Source organism: Procambarus clarkii, chromosome 39 (assembly GCF_040958095.1).
Source record: "Procambarus clarkii isolate CNS0578487 chromosome 39, FALCON_Pclarkii_2.0, whole genome shotgun sequence".
Taxonomy (NCBI): Eukaryota; Metazoa; Arthropoda; class Malacostraca; order Decapoda; family Cambaridae; genus Procambarus; species Procambarus clarkii.
In genome coordinates, this window is record NC_091188.1 from 4,007,360 (window position 1) to 4,028,394 (window position 21,035).

The window sequence follows — 21,035 nt, forward strand, 5'->3', positions numbered from 1 at the left end:
CACACGTTATATTATGTGTTGGGGGTAGGTACATGGTGGGTGGCAGGGACACCCCATGTGAAGGGGAGAGTGACAAGTGGGAGGGGACAAGGATCTCTGGGTCGTGTCTAGCACGCTCAACGGTACACTTGGGCCCAGGGCAAGGAGCCTGGGGAAGAGGCCCACACCATCAGTGCTGCAGGTGTAGTTTATAGCTGAAGGGAACTTTAAGGTGGTATCCGTGGCGTGGATAAAATTGGTCCCCCACCACAATGTACCGTTACTCCTACTCTGCTTGTGTCTGCACCTCTTGCGATTGGAAACCGGTTTCTGTTATCGTGAAGGCCGTTTGCAACATCCTGTATTAGTTAACACTTGATACCAAGTTCTTATAGTGAGAGCAGGCGAAAGGCATATTGTGTTCATGTAGGTGTCTTTGCGGCTGTAACTGCCTCTCAGTATCCCTATGGGCTTATCGCTTTCTTATATCTTGTACTTAAACCACATTACCAAATTATCTCGAAAATAATAGTCGTGAAATTTTCTGTAATAATTAAAGTAAATAGAAGGATATTAATAATTGTAGTCTGGCGCGACACACCACAATAGATACTGAATCATGTAAAAACTGGAAATTCTTATTGTTTTTGCAAACACGCAAAGGTATTTTCTACATAGTTAACATTTTCTCACTTGAAGTGTACCATAAAACTTGCTTCACATCGTCTGTTTTACCACTTTTAATGTTCGAAAAATATTATTACAACTCTTCTACAATATCTCATTGAAGACTATAAAATCTTCTTGCACATGAGTTATTGTTCAGTTTCGTAATGTGGATGTTAGGCATACTTGGGCGCTGTATTACATGTAAACAAATCCATGATGGGTGCTGTATTATATACAGGTCGATGGTGGGTGCTGTACACTATACAGGACCACGGAAACTACTGATGTTTCCCCTTCTAGTCTCTTCCCCTTGCTTACTATCCTTACACTGTAGAAGCATTTCCTCACATCCCTTTAGTTTATCTACGTGTCTGGCGGCCTTGCCTGTTTTCTCGTTATGCTATTTCTCAATTTAATTATTCTTTGATAGATTCCCTCGATTATTTTTAATGTCTGAATCATGTGCCCTGTATTTCTCCGTTCATTTAGTGCCATTAGACTAGTCGTTTAGTCTACTCTGACAGTTCAACCCCCCTCAGTTCTGGGACTGGTCTTGTAGCAAACAACTGTGTTTGTATGTGTATACATAAGCTAACAACCTGAGTTTGAGTTTCATTGAGACAGTTTTAGTTGCTAATGGGTAGTAATCTATTTTTCTTAGTATCAGACTCTCCTTGTTGTGGGCTTGTCGTAAACCCCAACTGATTGACAACTATCACGCCAAATTCAAAGAGCTAGCCATTCAGGTGTGTGTACGGCTGTTGCTAGACACACCCATAAATGGGTTAACTGCAGGCGATGAGTCACAACAATGTGGTTAAATTATGTTGACCAGACCACACACTAGAAGGTGAAGGGGACGAAGACGTTTCGGTCCGTCCTGGACCGAATCGACTTGAGAATGGTCCAGGACGGACCGAAACGTCGTCGCCCCTTCACCTTCTAGTGTGTGGTCTGGGTTGACTGGCATGCAAGTTGCGGTTGTGTCCCTTAAGGCCAACCCGCACTTACTGGACGCCGGGTGCAAGGCTCTCCACGTGTTGTCAGCCTCCTCAAAAACTACTAACCTCAGCTTTATGCTTGAACTCCGCAACTGAACTTTATGCAGATTATCGTTTTGAATTAGACATTTTTTTTGTGCTTGTTCTCGGTGAAGCAACGTTACTCTAGCCTTGACATTATGGGTAAGGGTTAGGAATGTGTTCTTAGCAGCTGTTGATTGTAAATGGGTTAACATCCTGGCAAATCGACCTTGTCAGAAGAGCAAGTACAGTATTTCCATCAGTGTCCACCAACCACTTGGGCTGGACGGTAGAGCGACGGTCTCGCTTCATGCAGGTCTGCGTTCAATCCCCGACCATGGGGATTCAATCTCCACAAATCATTTACTTAAACGGTTTAAGTAAATTACGGTTTAAGTAAATTACTTAAACGGTTTAAGTAAATTTAATTAAATTTACTTACGGTTTAAGTAAATGATTTGTGGAGATTGAATCCCCATGGTCGTACGTTTATTATCACCGCCTAATGCCATTTATTTCTATGAAGCTTGTAGTTATTTTTCTCTGATGCTATATTACTTTTCTGGTCTTTCGCCTCTCCCCATTCTCAGGTGTATTTACTAATACTGAATAACTGATAGGCATTTGTCAGGTCATGCTGGCAACTTTAGCTTGATCATACTATCTGTGTGCTTCTCATAAGCTTTATAGCGGTCTGCTTCCTCGGAACAAAAAGAAGAGAGGGTTGAAGGCCTGAGCCTTGCAGGACGTGCTCGTTTCTACTCTCCTATCTGGTATTTCCTTCTCTCAAAATGACTGTTTCCTGTCTTATAGGTATTCCTGCATCAGGTCGCGGACCTGTGCTAATCTAGGCGGTCTTGAAGGATTGAACATTATCTCCCAAGCCCCTCCTTTCCAGATTTTATTCAATCTATGCAATTAATCTCATTCCTCACGGTTTCCTGTTTTATTTGGTTTTAAAATTTCATATAAAATTTGCTTTTTAAATCTCTTCTCGCAGACCATTTCAATTGTTTGCGACTCGTCAGGAGGAATTTCTTTACCTTATATCTACCCGGCACATTACAGTTCTAGTTTCCACCTGTGGCCGAAACTCATTTTAAACATGGCGTCTTTGTTCAGTGATATTTTTCCTTGATATCTTGTACGTTGGTAATATATCTTCCCTGCCTCGACTTCAGCACAAACCTTGTCATATATCTCTGGACCTTTTCAATTTTAAGAAAGAGGACGGAGCAACGTACTCGATGGTAGGCCTCAATAGGCTGTTCTTGAATATAGTTTCCAGCAAGCCTAACTAGGCTTCTATAAAGGCTACCAGAATATTTGCCATTTTTGCATAATGTTTTCTAACCATATGTTTTTAAAATTGTGTATTGAATTAGCTTTCCTTATGTCACCCGTTAACTCATTCTACCTGCTTGCTTTTCGTAATGCATTAAAGAAGTGCTTCCTGACATCCCTGTGGTTAATGTATCAGCCATTCCTCCTAAGATTTTCCAACGTCAAGCAAATCGTCACTTTTAAAGTGTCCTCTCCTAACCTATCTTGAGGTTATCTTGAGATGATTTCGGGGCTTAGGGTCCCCGCGGCCTTCTTAGTTTACTCGTGATTGCGCCTAATTATCTTGTATGCCGTTATCAGGTTTCCTGTAATCTTCCATCATTTTAAGTGTATTGAAGTCCATTTATTGACATCCTGCTTGAGGTGTCACAGGACGGTGGACAGTGCTCTCAAAAGCAGGACGTCTGGCCAGCCTAAGTCCAGTTCCCCTCAATCTTTAATTAGTTTAGTTCTCTAAATTCTGTTCTTGAAATTTGTATAGATTGGCTGTGTTCTTTAGATGGGGTCTCGCTTAGGTGCGTCTCGCATAGTGCTCTGAAAACTATCCAGATATTCACCAGTTGACATTCACCTCTTGACTTTTACCTCTTTGTGTTCCTCTGGTCTCCTGTTGTGACTTCCCTGAGTTGCTACAGTTAGTATAAGCCAGTCAACTATGTGTCAGTGACTTTACGTTATTGTACCATTTGCATGCCTTTTTTTTTATAAAATATTATACTTGTAAACATTTAAATATATTGTAGACTTGGATTCTTGTCTAGATCACTGGAGATATATGTATGACGGCAGCTCCCGACAAGGTGACATTACACTAGCTGTACCAGGTACCATCACACTATTATGCAGGAAGAGTCTCATAACTGGATCATCCAACGTGGTCAAAAAGATTTTGAAATGATACTATTGCTAGCCTTTGGGTCGGTTGTAAGTACTTCTGGAGTTGCAGACGATGAGTCACAATAACGTGGCTAAAGTAAGTTGACCAGACCACACACTAGAAGGTGAAGGGACGACGACGTTTCGGTCCGTCCTGGACCATTCTCAAGTCGATTGTGGATCATCAATCTACTTCTGGAATTTGCATCATCTGATGATGAGGCTCTGACCTCATCAGCAGAAGGTTTAAACGTTGTCACTAAAATTATTCACATACCCTACGTCACTATGTAATTGAATGTGCCAAAAATTAAACAATTGGGCGACAGTTCTATCGTCCCTGTTCATTACGTTTGCCTATTGTACAGTACTGCTTACCTCATGACCACTGTAACATTGACTACACTAGGCTTCTGTAATTATATTACTATCTCTTGTAACGAACTTAATTTTAATATAGCAAATCAACTCGACTGACTCCATTGTGTGAATGTTTAACAAATTATAATTAGTTCATCAATGCTGTAAATTAAATCAAATAAAAAACTTTATTCATAAATCGTAGTATATTTATAATTGGGAAAGTTGACATCAAAAGTACATTACAATAATTACATAACATTGTCATTACAGAACCAAAGTAACTAAGACTAACAATACTGTTGAATGATAAACTATAAGCTATGAATATTAAGATGCTACAGTACAGTTTACCAATGCTGTAACTTGTATTGCTACTGAAGCATTGGCATCCAGTTCCTGATCCCAATGTGCTTGTGTTAGCCCGTTCACTTGACGTGCCACAACGTCCAAATACAAAGTGCTAACCTAACCAGAACGTACGAACCCAAGCAACCCACCTAACCTACCCTACCGATGCACAACAAACGTGGATATATGTGAGCCGCTACTTTTCATTGTACTTTGTAAAATGTACGTTGGGGACACAACATACAAAATGAGACGTACCATGTGAGAGGGCGGGTTGCTTGTGTGACGTTTCCTCCAGCGCCCGCAGGACGAGTATGGGGTGCATAATGAACTACAACAGCTCCCTCCCTCCCTCCCTCCCTCACCCAATATAGTTGACACATTCCAATATCGAACGTTGACCTCTTCTGGGTAGTGAGTTATTCCTATTTATCACAAGATGAACTACACTCATGTGATATGGAGTTTTGTAGACATGTATTTTTTGTGGCTGCAATCTGCGGAAGTATAATCTATTAGCGTCCTGACCTAACGGGTAGAGTAGCAGGGGACACCCAGTTGACTGGCCGGGTAGAGTAGCAAGGACGCACCCCCCTTATTGGGATGTGGATATCTTCCTGGAATTATACTATTTTTTCCAAAATAATTTCTTTTAATCTTTATAGAGCACACTTTTGGGTTGGCATTTGATCCTCAACGGTCTGAGTCTTAAGTGGTTGGACATCTAACCTTTACATTGTCCTCATATCCTTTCCTAGTTCTAAATAGTCATTGCGTGCTAGTGCTTTCTCCTATTATTGCCTTACTTCACCTGTCTGACGCTTCATGCCCGTTTTCTACTCTTGCCAAATAATTGCTTAATCGTATTTTTTTTTAAATACTGACTTTCTTAAATTTGAACCCATTGTCGCCAGAGATGTCATCGTATTAAGCCATCGGTTTTAAGATGTGTTATCGGTGTTAAGATGTCATCGGTTTAAGCTCCCAATATATTTGCCCAACCACTTGGGCTGGACGGTAGAGCGACAGTCTCGCTTCATGCAGGACGGCGTTCAATCCCAAACCGTCCAAGTGGTTAGGCACCATTCCTTCCCTCCGTCCCGTCCCAAATCCTTATCCTGACCCCCCTCCAAGTGCTATATAGTTATAATGGCTTGGCGCTTTCCCCTGATAACTCCATCCCTCCCTCCCAATATATTTATTCACCTGATGTATTCCTTCGTTTATTTATACACTTCAGCAATATCAAATTATTCTACGCATCTCGAGCGATATTAAGTTCAGTGTTCCTAATCTATTTCCTTAGGACAGACCAATTCAGATGAGGTGTTATGAGAGCAGTTCAAAGCTGAAGGATAACCTCTGTAATTCTATTTCTAAAGCTTATTACTTTACGGGCTCACTATAGCCCGTGCTATATGAACATTTCGTTCTGAGTAGCTAAATCTAAAACAACAACTGTGTATTTCTATTTCTAAAGCTTCTCATCATAAAACGCGTCACATTTGACCTTGAACCTTCACACACTCGTCTTGGTTTTAGGTCTTGATTTATCTTCACAACCACGATCATTTTCAGTCAGATTTCCTAATATGTACGTTGTTCAGAAAAAAAATGACACAATTAGTTTTGTTTAAGCTTTTTTTGAGGGAGGACGAACATTCTTAAAGTTTATTGAAAGATATATCAAAGCTAAAGGTTATAGACATTGTCGAAGCAGGGGGGGGGGGGGGTAGCGAGAAGGGGGATCAGAGGAGGTGGGGTTGGGGGTTGAGGGGAGGTGCTGCCGGTTGGGCAATGCTGGACGAAGCCTCGCCCCGCCCTTGTCCTTCGCCTAGTATCTATATTGCTGGACTGATTTCGCATGTTGGGCTGCAAGTTGTACTGGATTACCTTGTCACTAGAAGCACAGTCGTAGAGCACACACAACAATCTAGACGACGCCGTCATGGGTCCTAAGTCAAATTTGGGATTGCAATAAACATGAATAGTGACAAGCTGGCACTTTCCAAATCTACGCAGATTTTTAGTGGCATTGTTTTGACGGAGCAGTGGTATCGAGTGACCGCGGTTCAAGTAATTACTTCGTATTTATTGAAAATACAATTTATGAACAAGGGTCACCAGGAGAATGTCATATGCCAGCAGGAATAGCTTTATAACGTTATCTTCACCTGCAAATTATATTTTGTTTACATAAATACATGGAGCAACACACCGACCGTGATAAGTTCTCAGTCAAAACATGTCAAGCATTCACTTTTAAACTGATTCCATCTTTAGACAAATAGAACAATTAAAGCTCATAGCTTTAAGTACATAATTTCAGGACCAGATGAAGCATTTGTCAGAATCCTTAAATAATGTAAAGGTCAGTCATTGTCTTGCATGTTTGATATATCATTGAGTCGAATATAGAACCAGAATTGTGAAGGGGTTACTAATATGATGCTGATGTTAAAGGCGGTGGATAGATAACACCAGTCTAATTATTGCTCGCTACCCCTTGTGGGAAAATTTCCTGAAGAGAAAACGAAAAAAAAAATCGTATCTTGAAAAACGAATTAATACAAAACTCACAGCACACGCTTATTAAAGATCAGTTTAAAACCATTATTTTAATTCTTATGAGGCATATTTAAAAGCAGTTGAAAGTTGAAACGATTGCGAATTTGAATTTCCTTGACTTCAGCATAACCTTTGGTAAAGGTAAAGGCTAAAGGCATTGCAAGGGTTATCTTAAGTTGGATTACGGCACGGTTATCTCGAAGGAAACATAGCTAGCATAAATTTATTAACGTCTCACTTAAAACCTTTGCGAGTTTATTTTTAATTTATTATCAGATATAACACAGATATAACACATTTACAGTGGTAATCAACATATAAACATTTTCTTGTCCTCCCTGGTTAGTGTTAGAGAGCTGTTAGACATCATATAGTGTGGTGAGTTATTGTGCACTCATCCACAGAAGGGTGATTATAATGTTTTTACAATGTTAACCAGCATACATAAAATACATACATAATCAGAGGTCGAAATATGTTCTCTTACATATAGGTACTTACATAATTTAATATTTTGGAGTTGGCTACCTTTTAAAATCAAAATACGTAATTAAACTTCCCTCTCCTTCTATAGACCTCAGGCGAGTGTAGCATATTAGAAAACTTGGTGTGAAATTTCATGTGTTGCCGAGATTTACTCAATACCTTCACGCCGAAAACCGTGGTACTCTGGTACTGTATGTAGAACGGGCTACTAGAAAGGTGCGTGAAACTCCTTCATGCACCTCTCTAGCCGCATGTTAAATTTTAACATGTGAATAATTAATGGCATTATGATGATGACAGGCAGTGGTTTTACAAGTGTTTTACATTCCTGTAAAGCCACTAACACGCGTAGCGTTGAAGTAGTCAGTTGACAAAAGCATGTTTCAAGCGCGTATCACTATTTATTAACAGCATAAACGGTGAGGGGGTTTTAGGAACCATTGGTATGAAGCACTGCCAATAGCTCGTGCTACTTGTAACGGGTAACTACACACATCAGCAGGATATAACTGTATAAACTTCAGAGTGCGGGGTGTGGGGCCAGGATCAGCACCCGCACAACTAGAGCTGGAAATGTCAGGATACAAGGACGTTAGAGGAGGGGTGGTCGGCCGCCAGCACTGGACAGTCGTAGTACTTCCCAACCTACAAATATTTCCCAAGGTATACTACGCTAGTGTGACCATCATGGTGGCGTCAGAGATGCCACTATGCCTCTCTTTTTGTAGGAGAGGCAAAAACACGTAGACAAAAACAGCTGGGATTTTTTTTTAATTTTGCCCCGAGGGGCGAGTTTATTGGGCAGCGCCACTCATCTTGTAAGAACAGCTGGGATGTTATAGAGACGTAATGCTAGAGATGTGGAGACACATGATGTGGAGATGTGACGCTGAAGGAGAGAACAAATTAGTGAGACCTCTCATATACTGACGTTCTTAGACTTGGACGTCACAAGACTGCAGCAGCAGCACCAACCTTGCTCCTCCTCACTGCTCATGCCGACACGGTCTCAGTGACCCACATATTGTGACCACAAAATACATTACCACTTAAGTTGTACAAACGCTGCAAATTCTCCAATACTCTTACATCAACAGTGACGTAGACACACGACCTCAGACTGGCGCACACACACACTACTAAGCGACATGGTCTATAGCAGGTCCAGGGCGTCAAGGTGAGCAGGGCCGCCAACTGCGGTACTGGCTAGCGTGTTCCTTGCTAGGCTTGTCTTTTTCCACACTAAGACTAGTAGGGTTCATTAGCAATTGTGCTGATGTTCCCTATGAAACTGTAAGCTCTTATCATGCTCTTGTCCCTCTTTCCCATTGTCTGTGGTTTGTAATGCCCTTTTCAAGGAGTTGGTGGATACTGCGATCGGTTATCTTAATTTTGTTCTTGAAAATTACAAGTGGTGTTTACAACTTTTTATTTTTCCTTTATTTAATTAAGAGGAATTAGTGATTTTAGGGTTACTCTTTCTAAAACAGCTGATTTTTATAACATCGGCCAGCAATAGTCCTATTTTGTATGTGGCGTTATTTTTATAGGTAACAAAATTTATTATAGTACACCCACACGTCGCCTCATACTCTCACCAGCTTATACCCACATGTCGCCTCATACTCTCACCAGCTTACACCCACACGTCGCCTCATACTCTCACCAGCTTACACCCACACGTCGCCTCATACTCTCACCAGCTTATACCCACATGTCGCCTCATACTCTCACCAGCTTACACCCACACGTCGCCTCATACTCTCACCAGCTTATACCCATATGTCGCCTCATACTCTCACCAGCTTACACCCACACGTCGCCTCATACTCTCACCAGCTTATACCCACAAATATTTTTTCACCCTGTCATTTACCCTTAACCTATGTAGAATCGGAAAAATATATTATAAAATATAGTGTAATGGTAGTAGACTATCTAATTTACCTGCCGTAAATTCATTCAAATTTACTTTCCCGTCTCTTTCCCAATATATTACTTTAATTAAGTAATTGAATTAGTTCGTACCGAGCTGAAACCTTCTCCCGCTGTATACTAGTATCTACAAACTGACCAGCTCCTCCATGTTATTCAGTTAAGAGTGGAACAACACTATTCGGGCTGATCTATGGTAGTGTAATAGGACAGCTTGTATCCGTAGACTCCCTTAACCATAGATTGTTACTCTCTAGTCATGTGTGACTAACCATCCTGCGAGATGGGGTCTTTCAGTATCACTGCTGCCTTATTCACTCTTGTGTTGATGATAATATCCTCATAATGCACTCAGAGTTTGCCAATGCAGGCTACCTATCACGTGCCTCTGTATGACTAACCATCTTTTGTGATGGGGAATTTTAGTATCACGTAACATCACTTTTTGATACACTGTATTCCCCTTTATATAGTCTAGGGTAACTGCACAAATGAAGATGTACCTAAATGTGCTAATAAAAAAGTCTCTAGTCAATCTTCTTTAGTTCGTTGCAATTTTTCTGATTAGAATCGACAAGTTATCCCTGCCGATCTCTGGATTATCACGCGGAAATCAGGGCCTCTGTTATCCTGCTCGACACAGTCTACACGACTATATTCTGATCATTCACCCACCACAACGTTACCACACTGACCTGACGGTTCTCCTATCCTCTTAACAAGGAAACAGGTAATTAAATTCTACACTATAAATCTAACAATAATTACACATGCGTATGATTGAGGAAATTTGTTGTCTGCACGACAAATACCAGAGCAAATTAAAAATGTTAGACACGGCATTTCGTAACGGGATTTGTTATCGCTTATCAGTGAACAACATTTTAAGTCGCCGAGTTCAGTATCCTGTCACGTATTGTGAATACATAACTTTGATAAGATGGTTACTCTTGAATGTTCTCAAATCAGGGTAAGGCATCACTGTCATATTATACACTCGTGAAATGTTGTCTTTACCACAGTTAATGTTAGCCATGTAAGGCGCTCTACGTCATAATCTGCCGCCCGTCCTACCACTGTAAGATATATTGTGTCGGGGCAGGATAGGAGTCTTGATGTAATGTTGTTCGTGATTTATAGCGGACATTGCCCTCCACTACCTCATCCTCTTAGCTCATTACACTTGGGCTCACGTGTGCTAGTTAGCGGCTATATGTCCTCTCGCTCTACTCCCATTAGCAGTAAATGGATGTTACGTCTGCTGCGTCATATCCTCCCTTTCGTCATTCTAATGATGAAAGGTTTCCTTCCTTTGGAGCCCAGCTCTCTTGATTCTAGTAAGTCTTCCGGTCATTCTCTTGATCTTTTCGACTTTCATCTTGTTGCTTGTTGATTATGCAGATTTTATTGCATACTTTAGTGCAAGTTGGACATAGGTGCTGTAATTTGAATAATTCCTTGCTCAGATTTCTGAAGGTTATCTTAAGTCTGCTAGTCTCTTGTAAGTTATTGATGTTATTTATGTGCTCTTCTGGAGTGATGTCCATCTCTTAGGTTATTTTGTCCCCAAATGAGGTATTTGTTTGTCCCTCAGGCTGTAATGTTTCCCAGGTGTCTTCTTATCCTCACCATCTTTTGTGTTGACCTGTTTTGAAGCTCAAGTACTTCTGTAGTAGTTTGCAGCCTTCAGGTGTCATCCTCCACATGATCTTAGCACCACCTGCAGTCACGGGTCCTACGACTGACCACTGTGGAACCCCACTTGTTACCTCCAGCCTCACTCCCCCTCCCTTCCTGTGACACTTCTCTGCCTGACGGTTACTCACATATTGTATTACATAGAACAATGTGAAAGGGGGGGGGGATGGATTCAGTGATGCAGGAAGACAGTGGTGGTGACAGCATACACGTGGACGTAAACTATATAAACGTGAATGAAATATGTCAGCGGAGAGAGAGATGTACGGTGCAACCCACAATAGAGTATGCAGGCGATGAGTCACAATAACGTGGCTAAGGTATAATGACCAGACCACACACTAGAATGTGAAGGAACGACGACGTTTCGGTCCTTCACATTCTAGTGTGTGGTCTTGTCATCACAATAGAGTACTAACATTTCATTTACTTAGATCAACGGGGAATCCTAACTCCGGTTCAAAAGTGCATCCGGTTGGTAGGACAACGGTTTCGTATTTTTGAGGCCCGAGCTCGAATCTGTGATCCAAATAAATGTATTTAGAGATGAGTCCATTAGTAACTCATGTGTTCTGCCTGTTAGGGACGCCATATTAAATGTGCAACAAGTCACGGCGTGCCAAGTATAACACGCCTTATGTCGAAAACACGGGAGAACCAGGTGGGAGTTGGGTGTGTGGGAGTGAGGGAGGCGGTATAGACGGGATGTGACCTCCCGCACGCTGTCTGGACGCCTTCCATCGCCGACAGACGGCAGCAGCTGCTCCATACCAAACTCCTGCTCTGACTTTCAAAGGATCTGGCCATTCATTCTAGTTTGTGGCAGCTTTTGTGGAAAGCTTTTGTTTTCTAGCTTGTGGAAACTTTCTAACCTCACGTGTTCTTTTATAGACTTGGACATAGTCCTGTGGTGACAAGGCGGTTGTTTCCCTTATGTGTGTGGTCCGTCTCGATTATTTAGAATATAATTAAACTAAGTATTATATGCTATTATTGGGACTTTCTCTTATGTAAATAGGGTACTGAGATTTTGTGTATGTTAACTGAACTGTAAATGTACAACCATTTATAAATCAATTTTTTTTTGTGATTTAACCTGTCACTTGATCCCATTTCCATCACCTTATACTTGTGCGTGCGTGCTCGTGCGAACACTTTTACCAAGGTGACCTTGAGCGCTTGTCTTGACTAGGTGAATAGTGATGCGCTGGACCTCCTTATATCAATAGAGCGGCAAAGTTGCAATAGAGGAAAAACAGGTTTCCAGTAAGGAACACGTACACGTACACACACACACACACACACACACACACACCTGACTGTGACAGGAGAGAATGACATATGGGCCTCTAGAAGTGCTCTGGCATAACACCCCCATAAGGCATAGATGTAGTAGAGGCCAAAAACAGAGTTACATCCCCGCTCCTGTGCCAGGTAAGTCCATTACGGGCTCACCATAGCCCGTGCTACTTGGAACCTTTTGTCCCGAGGGGCTGAATGTAAAACAATAATAATAATAGTAGAAGCGGTGAGAGTAACATCCCATGTTCTGTTGCAGCTGATGGGCCAGAAGGAGTGCCTGGAGAGGATCTGCAAGCTGGTCCAAGATGCCAAGGAGATGGCTGGAGTCTCCCAGGACACCATCCTCGAGGGTCTGGTGAGTACCTTCTGCTGGACACACAGGTGAAGTAGGCTCACGTTGGGGGGGGGGGTCACACGGGGAAGGGGGGAGGGACACACGGGGTGAAAGGCCACACGCAGGGAGGGCCACACGTAGGAAGGGCCACACGCAGGGAGCAAACATTGGTCAGAAGAGCAAACATAGTGCCAACGACTGGCTAGTTACTATGGCTGCACCAGCCATGGTAACTGGAGCATGGTGTGCACCACTCGTCAAGATTCCTTGACGTCTCCCTCCTAATTTGGGCAGTGCTCGAGTTGACATATTTTGTATTAGTTTGGCATAGTCTGTGCTGGAATAATACCAACTGTTCAAAACACCATTATTGCTTTGTTCACGAACACACACCTAGCAGTAAATGGGTACCTGGGAGTTAGACAGCTGCTACGGGCTCCCTCATGGGTGGGGGTGGGGGTGTTAGAAAGAAATATATGTAGTAGATATAAAAGAGGAAAAAATGATTTGTTAGAAAGCCGGGGGTCCAAGAGCTAAAAGCTCGATTCTGCAGGCACAAATATTAAACACACACACACACACACAAACACACACACACACACACACACACACACACACACACACACACACACACACACACACACACACACACACACACACACGAATGCATTAGGCAGTGATGTGGTGGAGGTTGACTCCATACACAGTTTCAAATGTAGATATGATAGAGCCCAGTAGGCTCAGGAATCTGTACATCAGTTGATTGACAGTTGAGAGGCAGGACCAAAGAGCCAGAGCTCAACCCCCCCCGCAAGCACAATTAGGCGAGTACACACACACACACACACACACACACACACACACACACACACACACACACACACACACACACACACACACACACACACACACACACGAGAGAGGCCATGTATGTCTGCACAGTCATCACACCGCTGATACTTTCACCAGAAGAATGACGTGAATTCAATCGAAAATAAACTATCGTCCTGTTATTGATGTGTGTTGAGATTTGTTTAGCAAATGTTATTTATAACTTTGTAATAATAGCAACACTAATACAATGTCCCTGTCTAGCTGGATAAACTATCGGCATCGTTCAGTACAAATAAACAAGATCAGGAATTGAAAAGTGTGTGTTGTGTGAGCCAGGATAGTGTCATGTGTATTGTGTGGGGTTTGCTGTGATGGGTTATCCCGCCCCGTCTACACCCACCTCGCCTGCCGACGGCCCGCTCCTCCAGTCTCTTCAGGTTAACGGTCCCGCCTACACAGGCAGGCAACCCATATGGCACTAGTAATTTTGTTCTAGATGTGTTGCTTACCAGGTTCACTTTCAGAGCTAGTTAAGGGGTCTCTGTATTTACCCTTGTGTTTGACACGAGAGTTCGGCTCCCAAAGACCTTTCGGCTCGCACTATTGTTTATGAGTCTCGGGCATTTGGGCAAGTCTCCTTACACCTGATACACCTGTTCTAGTAGTAAATAGGTACTTGGGAGTTTGTCATCTGTTGGGAATTACATCCGGGGTATAATGGCCAGTCGTTGACTATGAGGACATCGATGAGTCTAACAGGCTTCCCGTTCCCGATAATGCGACACTTGTAATGTACATGTTGCATACCTTGAGGTGCTTCCGGGGCTTAGCGTCCCCGCGGCCCGGTCGTCGACCAGGCCTCCTTGGATCTATTACTTGGATGCATACTTGGATCTATTTTGCAGCTTTGTCAGGAAATTATTTAAAGTGTGGAGATATTGGGCCTTGGTGCAGCCCGCCCCGGTAGTTTACAGAATACGATTTACCTTTCTCAGCGGCGCTCACCAATAGTGGACAAGTTACCCGTGCCGTAGGTGGTGATGGGGAGGGGTGCCCCTCCTGCCCCAACACTTACCTCACTCACTCCCCGCCCTCCACTACCCCCTTTCACCACTTGCCTAATACATTGACCCACTCCTCTTCTCGTAAACCATTCACTCCCTGGCTTACACCTTCATATTGAGCTACCTCATCCCTTTGTGTGTACTTTACCTCGATAAACTTATTTCAATTCATTTACACCTTTATCCCTCTATCCAGCCCGTTCTCGCCAGCCTTCCCAACGTCAAGAAACTGTCGCTCTATCACCGTCTCGCTCGTCTCTAGACGCTGCTCGTGTCACAGAGGCCACTACCGTCACTAGTGTTTTTTTTTTTGAGGGGGGGGGGCGGGGGGAGTCTAGAGAAGGGACGAAAGTATATAAAAATCTTGCTACAGTGTAGCCATTCACCTTACATGGTATGTTAGATTAAGGACCTGTCCGGAACGTTATGCGTGTTAGTAGTGTTGCACGAATGTCAAAATACCAATCTTATGTAATTTAACAAACCCATTATACCTTCTTGCAAATAAATTTATTTATTATTATTATTATTATTATTTATTATTATTATTATTATTATTATTATTATTATTATTATTATTATTATTATTATTATTATTTAGTATTATATTTATAAAATACCTTCAGCTCTTTGGTCCCACCTCTCATCTTCAATTGACTGGTGTACAGATTCCCAATATATTGGTCATGTCTTCATTTGAAGTTTTAACTTATCTAATATACTGGCTATAAAACTGACCATATTCTTTATATTGTCTGTGCGACTATTCCACGTGTCCCTGTCTTCGTGTACCACCCATTCTAAATAGTCTGTCCTTGCGTCTGTCTCTCACTGTTCTCATAATTTTGTATGTCGTGATCATGTTCCAGTGTTTCTTCTCTTCTGGTAGAGAGTTTGATTCCTTTTGTCTTTCCTCGTAATTAATCCCTCTCAGCTCTGGGACATTGTGGTCGGTAACCTCTGAACTTTCTCAATGTGCTTTGTGTCTTCATCGACATAACGACTCCACACTGGTGCTGCATATTCCGTAACTGGTCTGACATATATGGCATACAAGGTGTTGAATGACCCGCAGTTCAGATTCCTAAAGCAGTTTGTATGTTGGCCAACTTTGGTATATGTGTGTGTGTGTGTATATATATATATTATATATATATATTATATATATATATATATATATATATATTATATATTATATATATATATATATATATATATATATATATATATATATATATATATATATATATAATGTGTTATAGGCTTCTAGTGACAGGTCCGGTGTGCGTCCTGGAGTAAGAACAAGCAAGCAAGCATTGTGTTTATGCATGTCACTTGGGTATGAAACAAAATAAAAAAAACTGCAATGAAACTAGAAAAATATTAAGAGCGCTTTCGTCACGACGATCATCATCATCAGGGCAATAGATATTTTGTTTGTAAAGCTTAGGTACATAGTTGTGCTGATATCATAGTCTATATGAGGGGGATTACAGTGTTGGTCAAGAGCTACCTGTATCTCTTAATATCTCCATTTTGCAAGATGGTTGGTCATACATGAATTCCGGAGGCCCGGGAGGGGCGGGGTACAGGGAAAACTCTGGGGGCCTGAGAAGTGCGGAGTTGCACGGGAGAGCCCAGGGCCCGCTAAAGATGGGGTTCAGGACCAGACTCCGGCGTCTGGGAAGGGCGGGAATCAGGGGAGACTATACTCTTCACCTGGGAAAATGGGCATTCTTGTTTTCGTATGTTTAAACAGTGCAGTACGTATTTGGCGAGTTAGAATACTATGTTTATGTATTTATCAAAGTGTTTGCTAGTATGCTTATGCAGGGGAAATAGTTGAGTTTAGCAGTAAATAGGTACCTGGGAGTTAGTTAGCTGTTCACGGGCTGCTTCCTGGGGGTGGAGGCCTGGTCGAGGACCGGGCCGCGGGGACACTAAAGCCCCGAAATCAGTCTCAAGATAACCTCAAGATAAGATACATACTGTAGCCCCATGCAAAACCAAGAAACTTCGTAATCAATTAATGTATAAATAGACCTGAATTTATGAATTTCACACCTGTTATTTTGGAGAGTGGTTTTTGTCAGGTATAGTATAGCCTAATGTTGTACCAACACGTCATGCGGTTGGACCTCCCTTGTGCTGGTGTTAATTAATTAATTAATTAATAACTAGACAATGTTATTTTAGTCTATTTTGACATAATTTTCAACATGGGGCATCTTGTGATGACGTGACGTCTACCTGGGCGTTCACAATTGTTTCCTATTGTGATAAAACCGCTGGACATATTTTCCTTGTTTCATTTAGCCCTCCCCCGATGGGCGGGGAAGGGGGGGGGAAAGGATATAGTGAAGATGCACAAGTAGTTATGTTCTCTGTTAGTCATGAATTAGGATCCATGTTCTATAGCCATATGCATACGTTACCGAAGGTTGTTAGTTTCAGGCTAATAGTTCAAGGCACCAAGGTTGGTGTGTGAAGTCGGGTGGTGAGAGGTCGACCTGATTACCAGCCTTCCCAGTGAGTGTGAACAATGTGGTGTGTGTGTGTGTGGTGGGGACGAGTAGGGTCATAGTAATATTGTTGAGAGGAGAGTGCCAGGGTGGAGGAGCAACCTGTCCTCTTGAATAATACATCGCGTTTTGACGTATAAATCCCCTAATGCCTAAAACTGACGTACAAGAAATCATTGCGAGTCGCAAAATTAGTATAATGTCCCGTATTCTATTCGTTAGATCCTCGGTTAGGTTAGGTTCGGGCAATTTAGTCAATCAGTTTACTGGCGTGAACGCTCAGGATGACGGGCTGGGAGGAGTGTGGGTAAATGTTGCGACAGCCTCTTGAGTCAGTCAATACAGACGCAACATTTACTCAAGTTCTCAGCCCACAGAATATTTTGAACACCAAATGCTTGTGTGACCACTGTTGTTTGTTTGATCCTTTATCACTTTTGAGATCACCAGCAAATAATGATTCAGTAAAAAAAAACAAATTACCAATAAAATAGTTGTCCTCGGGAACAACATTTGGGCTCACTTTTGATGTGCATTGCAATATTAGCACTGTCTGGCGCTCACTCACCTTCAGTATTTATTCTTAGTAACGTGAAGATCACCTTGGCTCGCACCCGCCCTCTGTGACACGAGGGAAGAACTCAGCCACTTGGCCTACTTTGTTGTGGTCAGTGTCTGTCTCCACCCTATGGGCCACACCGCCCACATTCTTGTTGCAAATGTCTCCTGTCATCCGCGTTAAACCAATTGTTTAGTTTGTAACAAGTCATTTACCAGGATGCGAAGGTCATATGGGATCAGAATAGGTAATTTGGATGAAAGTCAAATGGACACTGACAAAGAAAGTCAAATGCAATTTTAAGATAATGACGTAAGAGTTATTATTCTTTGAATTTACTCAATGAATTGCACAACAAACGAGAATTTTTGTCTCAAATCGTGGTATATCATCATTGTTCCTGTTCCATTATTGTCATTTTATCTAAGTAATATTTTGCACTGCTTTATCAACCTGCAACTGTTATATAAAAGCCGCTCTTTATTGTCATTTTGCAGATGAAAATTAGGCTTCCAAATTCTAGCGTGTTTGTTTTGGTAACGGGCCGAACACCTTACAATCACCTGAACGAGTTTTGTTGACTGCCATTATTTGGATCTGTGATAACGTCATGTCCATGGGGATAAGGCTGGCAAGCCTTAATTTAACGGCGGGTTATATACAACGAGGTGTACCAAGCTTCACAGTGTACCGTATATACTGAGAATTTCCTTTTGTCCTAGGCTATGTTCACGACTATAGTATACTTGCTGGTTGGCTAGGAAGCTGTTACGAGAGCCTTCGTGACACTCCCGTAGTTGATGGCCATTAAACCCGACACTAAATTAATTTAACGTTCTTTCTGGATCTGGACGGAGTAGCTTCAACACCGCTGTTTGAGGGCCTGTGAGGTGTGCGTACGGCTGTTGTGAGAGCCGTTTTGCCCATTTCAAGAGCAAGGCATTGGATGGCACAGCAAGCTGCTGCTGTTTAGCGGTCCAGAGGTGGAAGCCATGGTTTACGCCGCCGCCAGGTTAGAGTGTTAGTGGTCAACTAGCAGCGCTACACAGATGGTGCTACTGTTGAGTATGCAGTGAAACGGTGAGAGTTCTTTGAAGTTACGAAGTAAACTAAAATACATACCGTTTGGTCGTGTGATAGCCTAATTAATTTATCATGAGGGAATCTCGCCCCGCGATTCGCGAGCAATTTGGCCCGGGTTCGTATCCTGGCAGGGAGGACTGACTAGGCGCCAATCCTTAACTGTACACCTCTGTTCACCCAGCAGTAATTAGGGTATCTGATTGTTAAAAGATTAGTGGGTCTTATTCCAGGGAAACTAGTGGGTAAGGTTTGCCATGAGCCAGGGGAATAGAAAGCCCTCTGCCTGCTAACAGGAGTCAGCAGTCGTTTTGTTCCAAAACCTAAAATCTTAGTGATTGGGTTTTGATTTTTGGTTCTGCTTTTCATAGTTTCTCAACCATTGCGACAATATTACGGAAGTATTAGAAGAAAACAAAAATGCCGATGTTTTATGTGTTTCTTGATGTGGGGTTAGGCTCGTGACATAGGGCATGGATAATATGCGGAACTGTGCAAAATGAATTCAGTCTATGCAGATACAACCTTCCTATCTTCCTCTGCTGTGCCTAGTGATTGTGTTGGTGATTGTTTAGAAACCATTTTATCCTCATGTTCCTTGAATCTATTTTATTTATTAATGTAGTTTACAGTGAATGAATGTCACTGGTTATTAATTCAGCGCCTGCTGTCTGTACACACTTGTGCATGTTGGTACCACATTGGCTATCTTCCAGGTACGGGTTAACTCTCCCTTCTAGATCGATATATTAAAGATCATGGCTAGAAACTTGTGCAATTTGTTTCATTATTCTTGTTGATAAGGCGTGCCCTACACGCTTTGACTGGTAGAGTAGAGTGGTTCCTAACCCTTTTGAAACCACTACAGTTCATTGGAAAAACTTATGGTCCACCTTTGGTTTCTTTTGTGCCTTTGTTTTCTGCATCTTCCATGTTTGTATGTCTTGTCTTGTGGTGTGGGTCGCAAAGGGAAGATGGGCAGAGTAGTGTGGGATGGGAGGGGCTGCAGGGAAGGGGTTTGGAGTGTGCTGTAGGTATTGATATTGGGATTTGTATAGTGAAGGTGTGGTCAGGATGCGTAGTTACTGCTGGTTGTCCCTCTCTTGGTCCACGTGTCTTGCCAGCAGACGGGACACTACCGGTCTTGTTTGACAGCCTAATACTTTGCAAGTTGCTTGACCGCCCAATACTTTGTAAGTTGTTCAAGGTTACGTACATCGCTATGCATGTAAACTGCTCTTCTTGTCACAAGTTGCAAACGTTAATAAAGTAATACCTCTTGAAGAGAATTCTTAAAGTATTGTGTAAATAAATTCACCTGTATGTTTGAATACAAACTCTCAGTTATTTTGTGATATTAAATATTACCCTTGACGGTTTTGGTGGTCAAAATTACCAACTTGGGCTTTATGGACTTTGCAAACCAAGCAGTTTTTCATGCACCATTTGAACACTGTTCTCGGTATGGTTCCTCTGCATTTATATTCTCACATGCACTTCACTACCAGAATTTGTAGGCAGACATCAGCTTCAGGACTTCAAATATCGGTCGTCTACCAACATGCTCCCCGACCCACTTGTGTTTGGTCATATCTGGTGTTAAAACTGTGGATGCCACTGCCACTATATATCCTTTAGCCGTTTCAAATAAAGTGACCGTGTGGCTGAGCTGTGCAGGCCGTTCTCGCGAGCGTTCCCAAAGTCGAGAAACTGTCGCACTAAAGTGCCTTAACCTAACCTACCAGAGGACCCACGAACAAAAAACGGGACATTGTCAATTTCGCGAGCCGCTACCATTTTCTAGAACATTTTTTTTGGGTCCTAGGTAAAGTACTCGTCAAAATGCGACGAAAAACAGAATTCCAGTTTTGAATGAACAGCATGTTAAAATTTATGAATGTGTCTTTGGGGTCAACCTCTGAATGGAATGGACATGGTCTGAGGACGGGTTGCGGGATGATCTACTTACGAACCTGTACATCTTTTCTCATTCCTTGGCGGCTTGGTTTATATTTATTAAACAGTTTACGAGCATCGAAAGTTCTCAGTCAA

General features: G+C 42.2%; 1 protein-coding gene across 1 annotated transcript in view; it reads left to right on the plus strand.

Annotated features, from left to right (window-relative positions):
• The window catches only part of Nagk (N-acetylglucosamine kinase), a 58,874-nt gene that overhangs the window by 16,839 nt on the left and 21,000 nt on the right, over positions 1–21,035 (plus strand). The window contains 1 exon segment of the mRNA XM_069338318.1: positions 12,847–12,945. Coding sequence (XP_069194419.1) covers positions 12,847–12,945 — 99 coding nt within the window.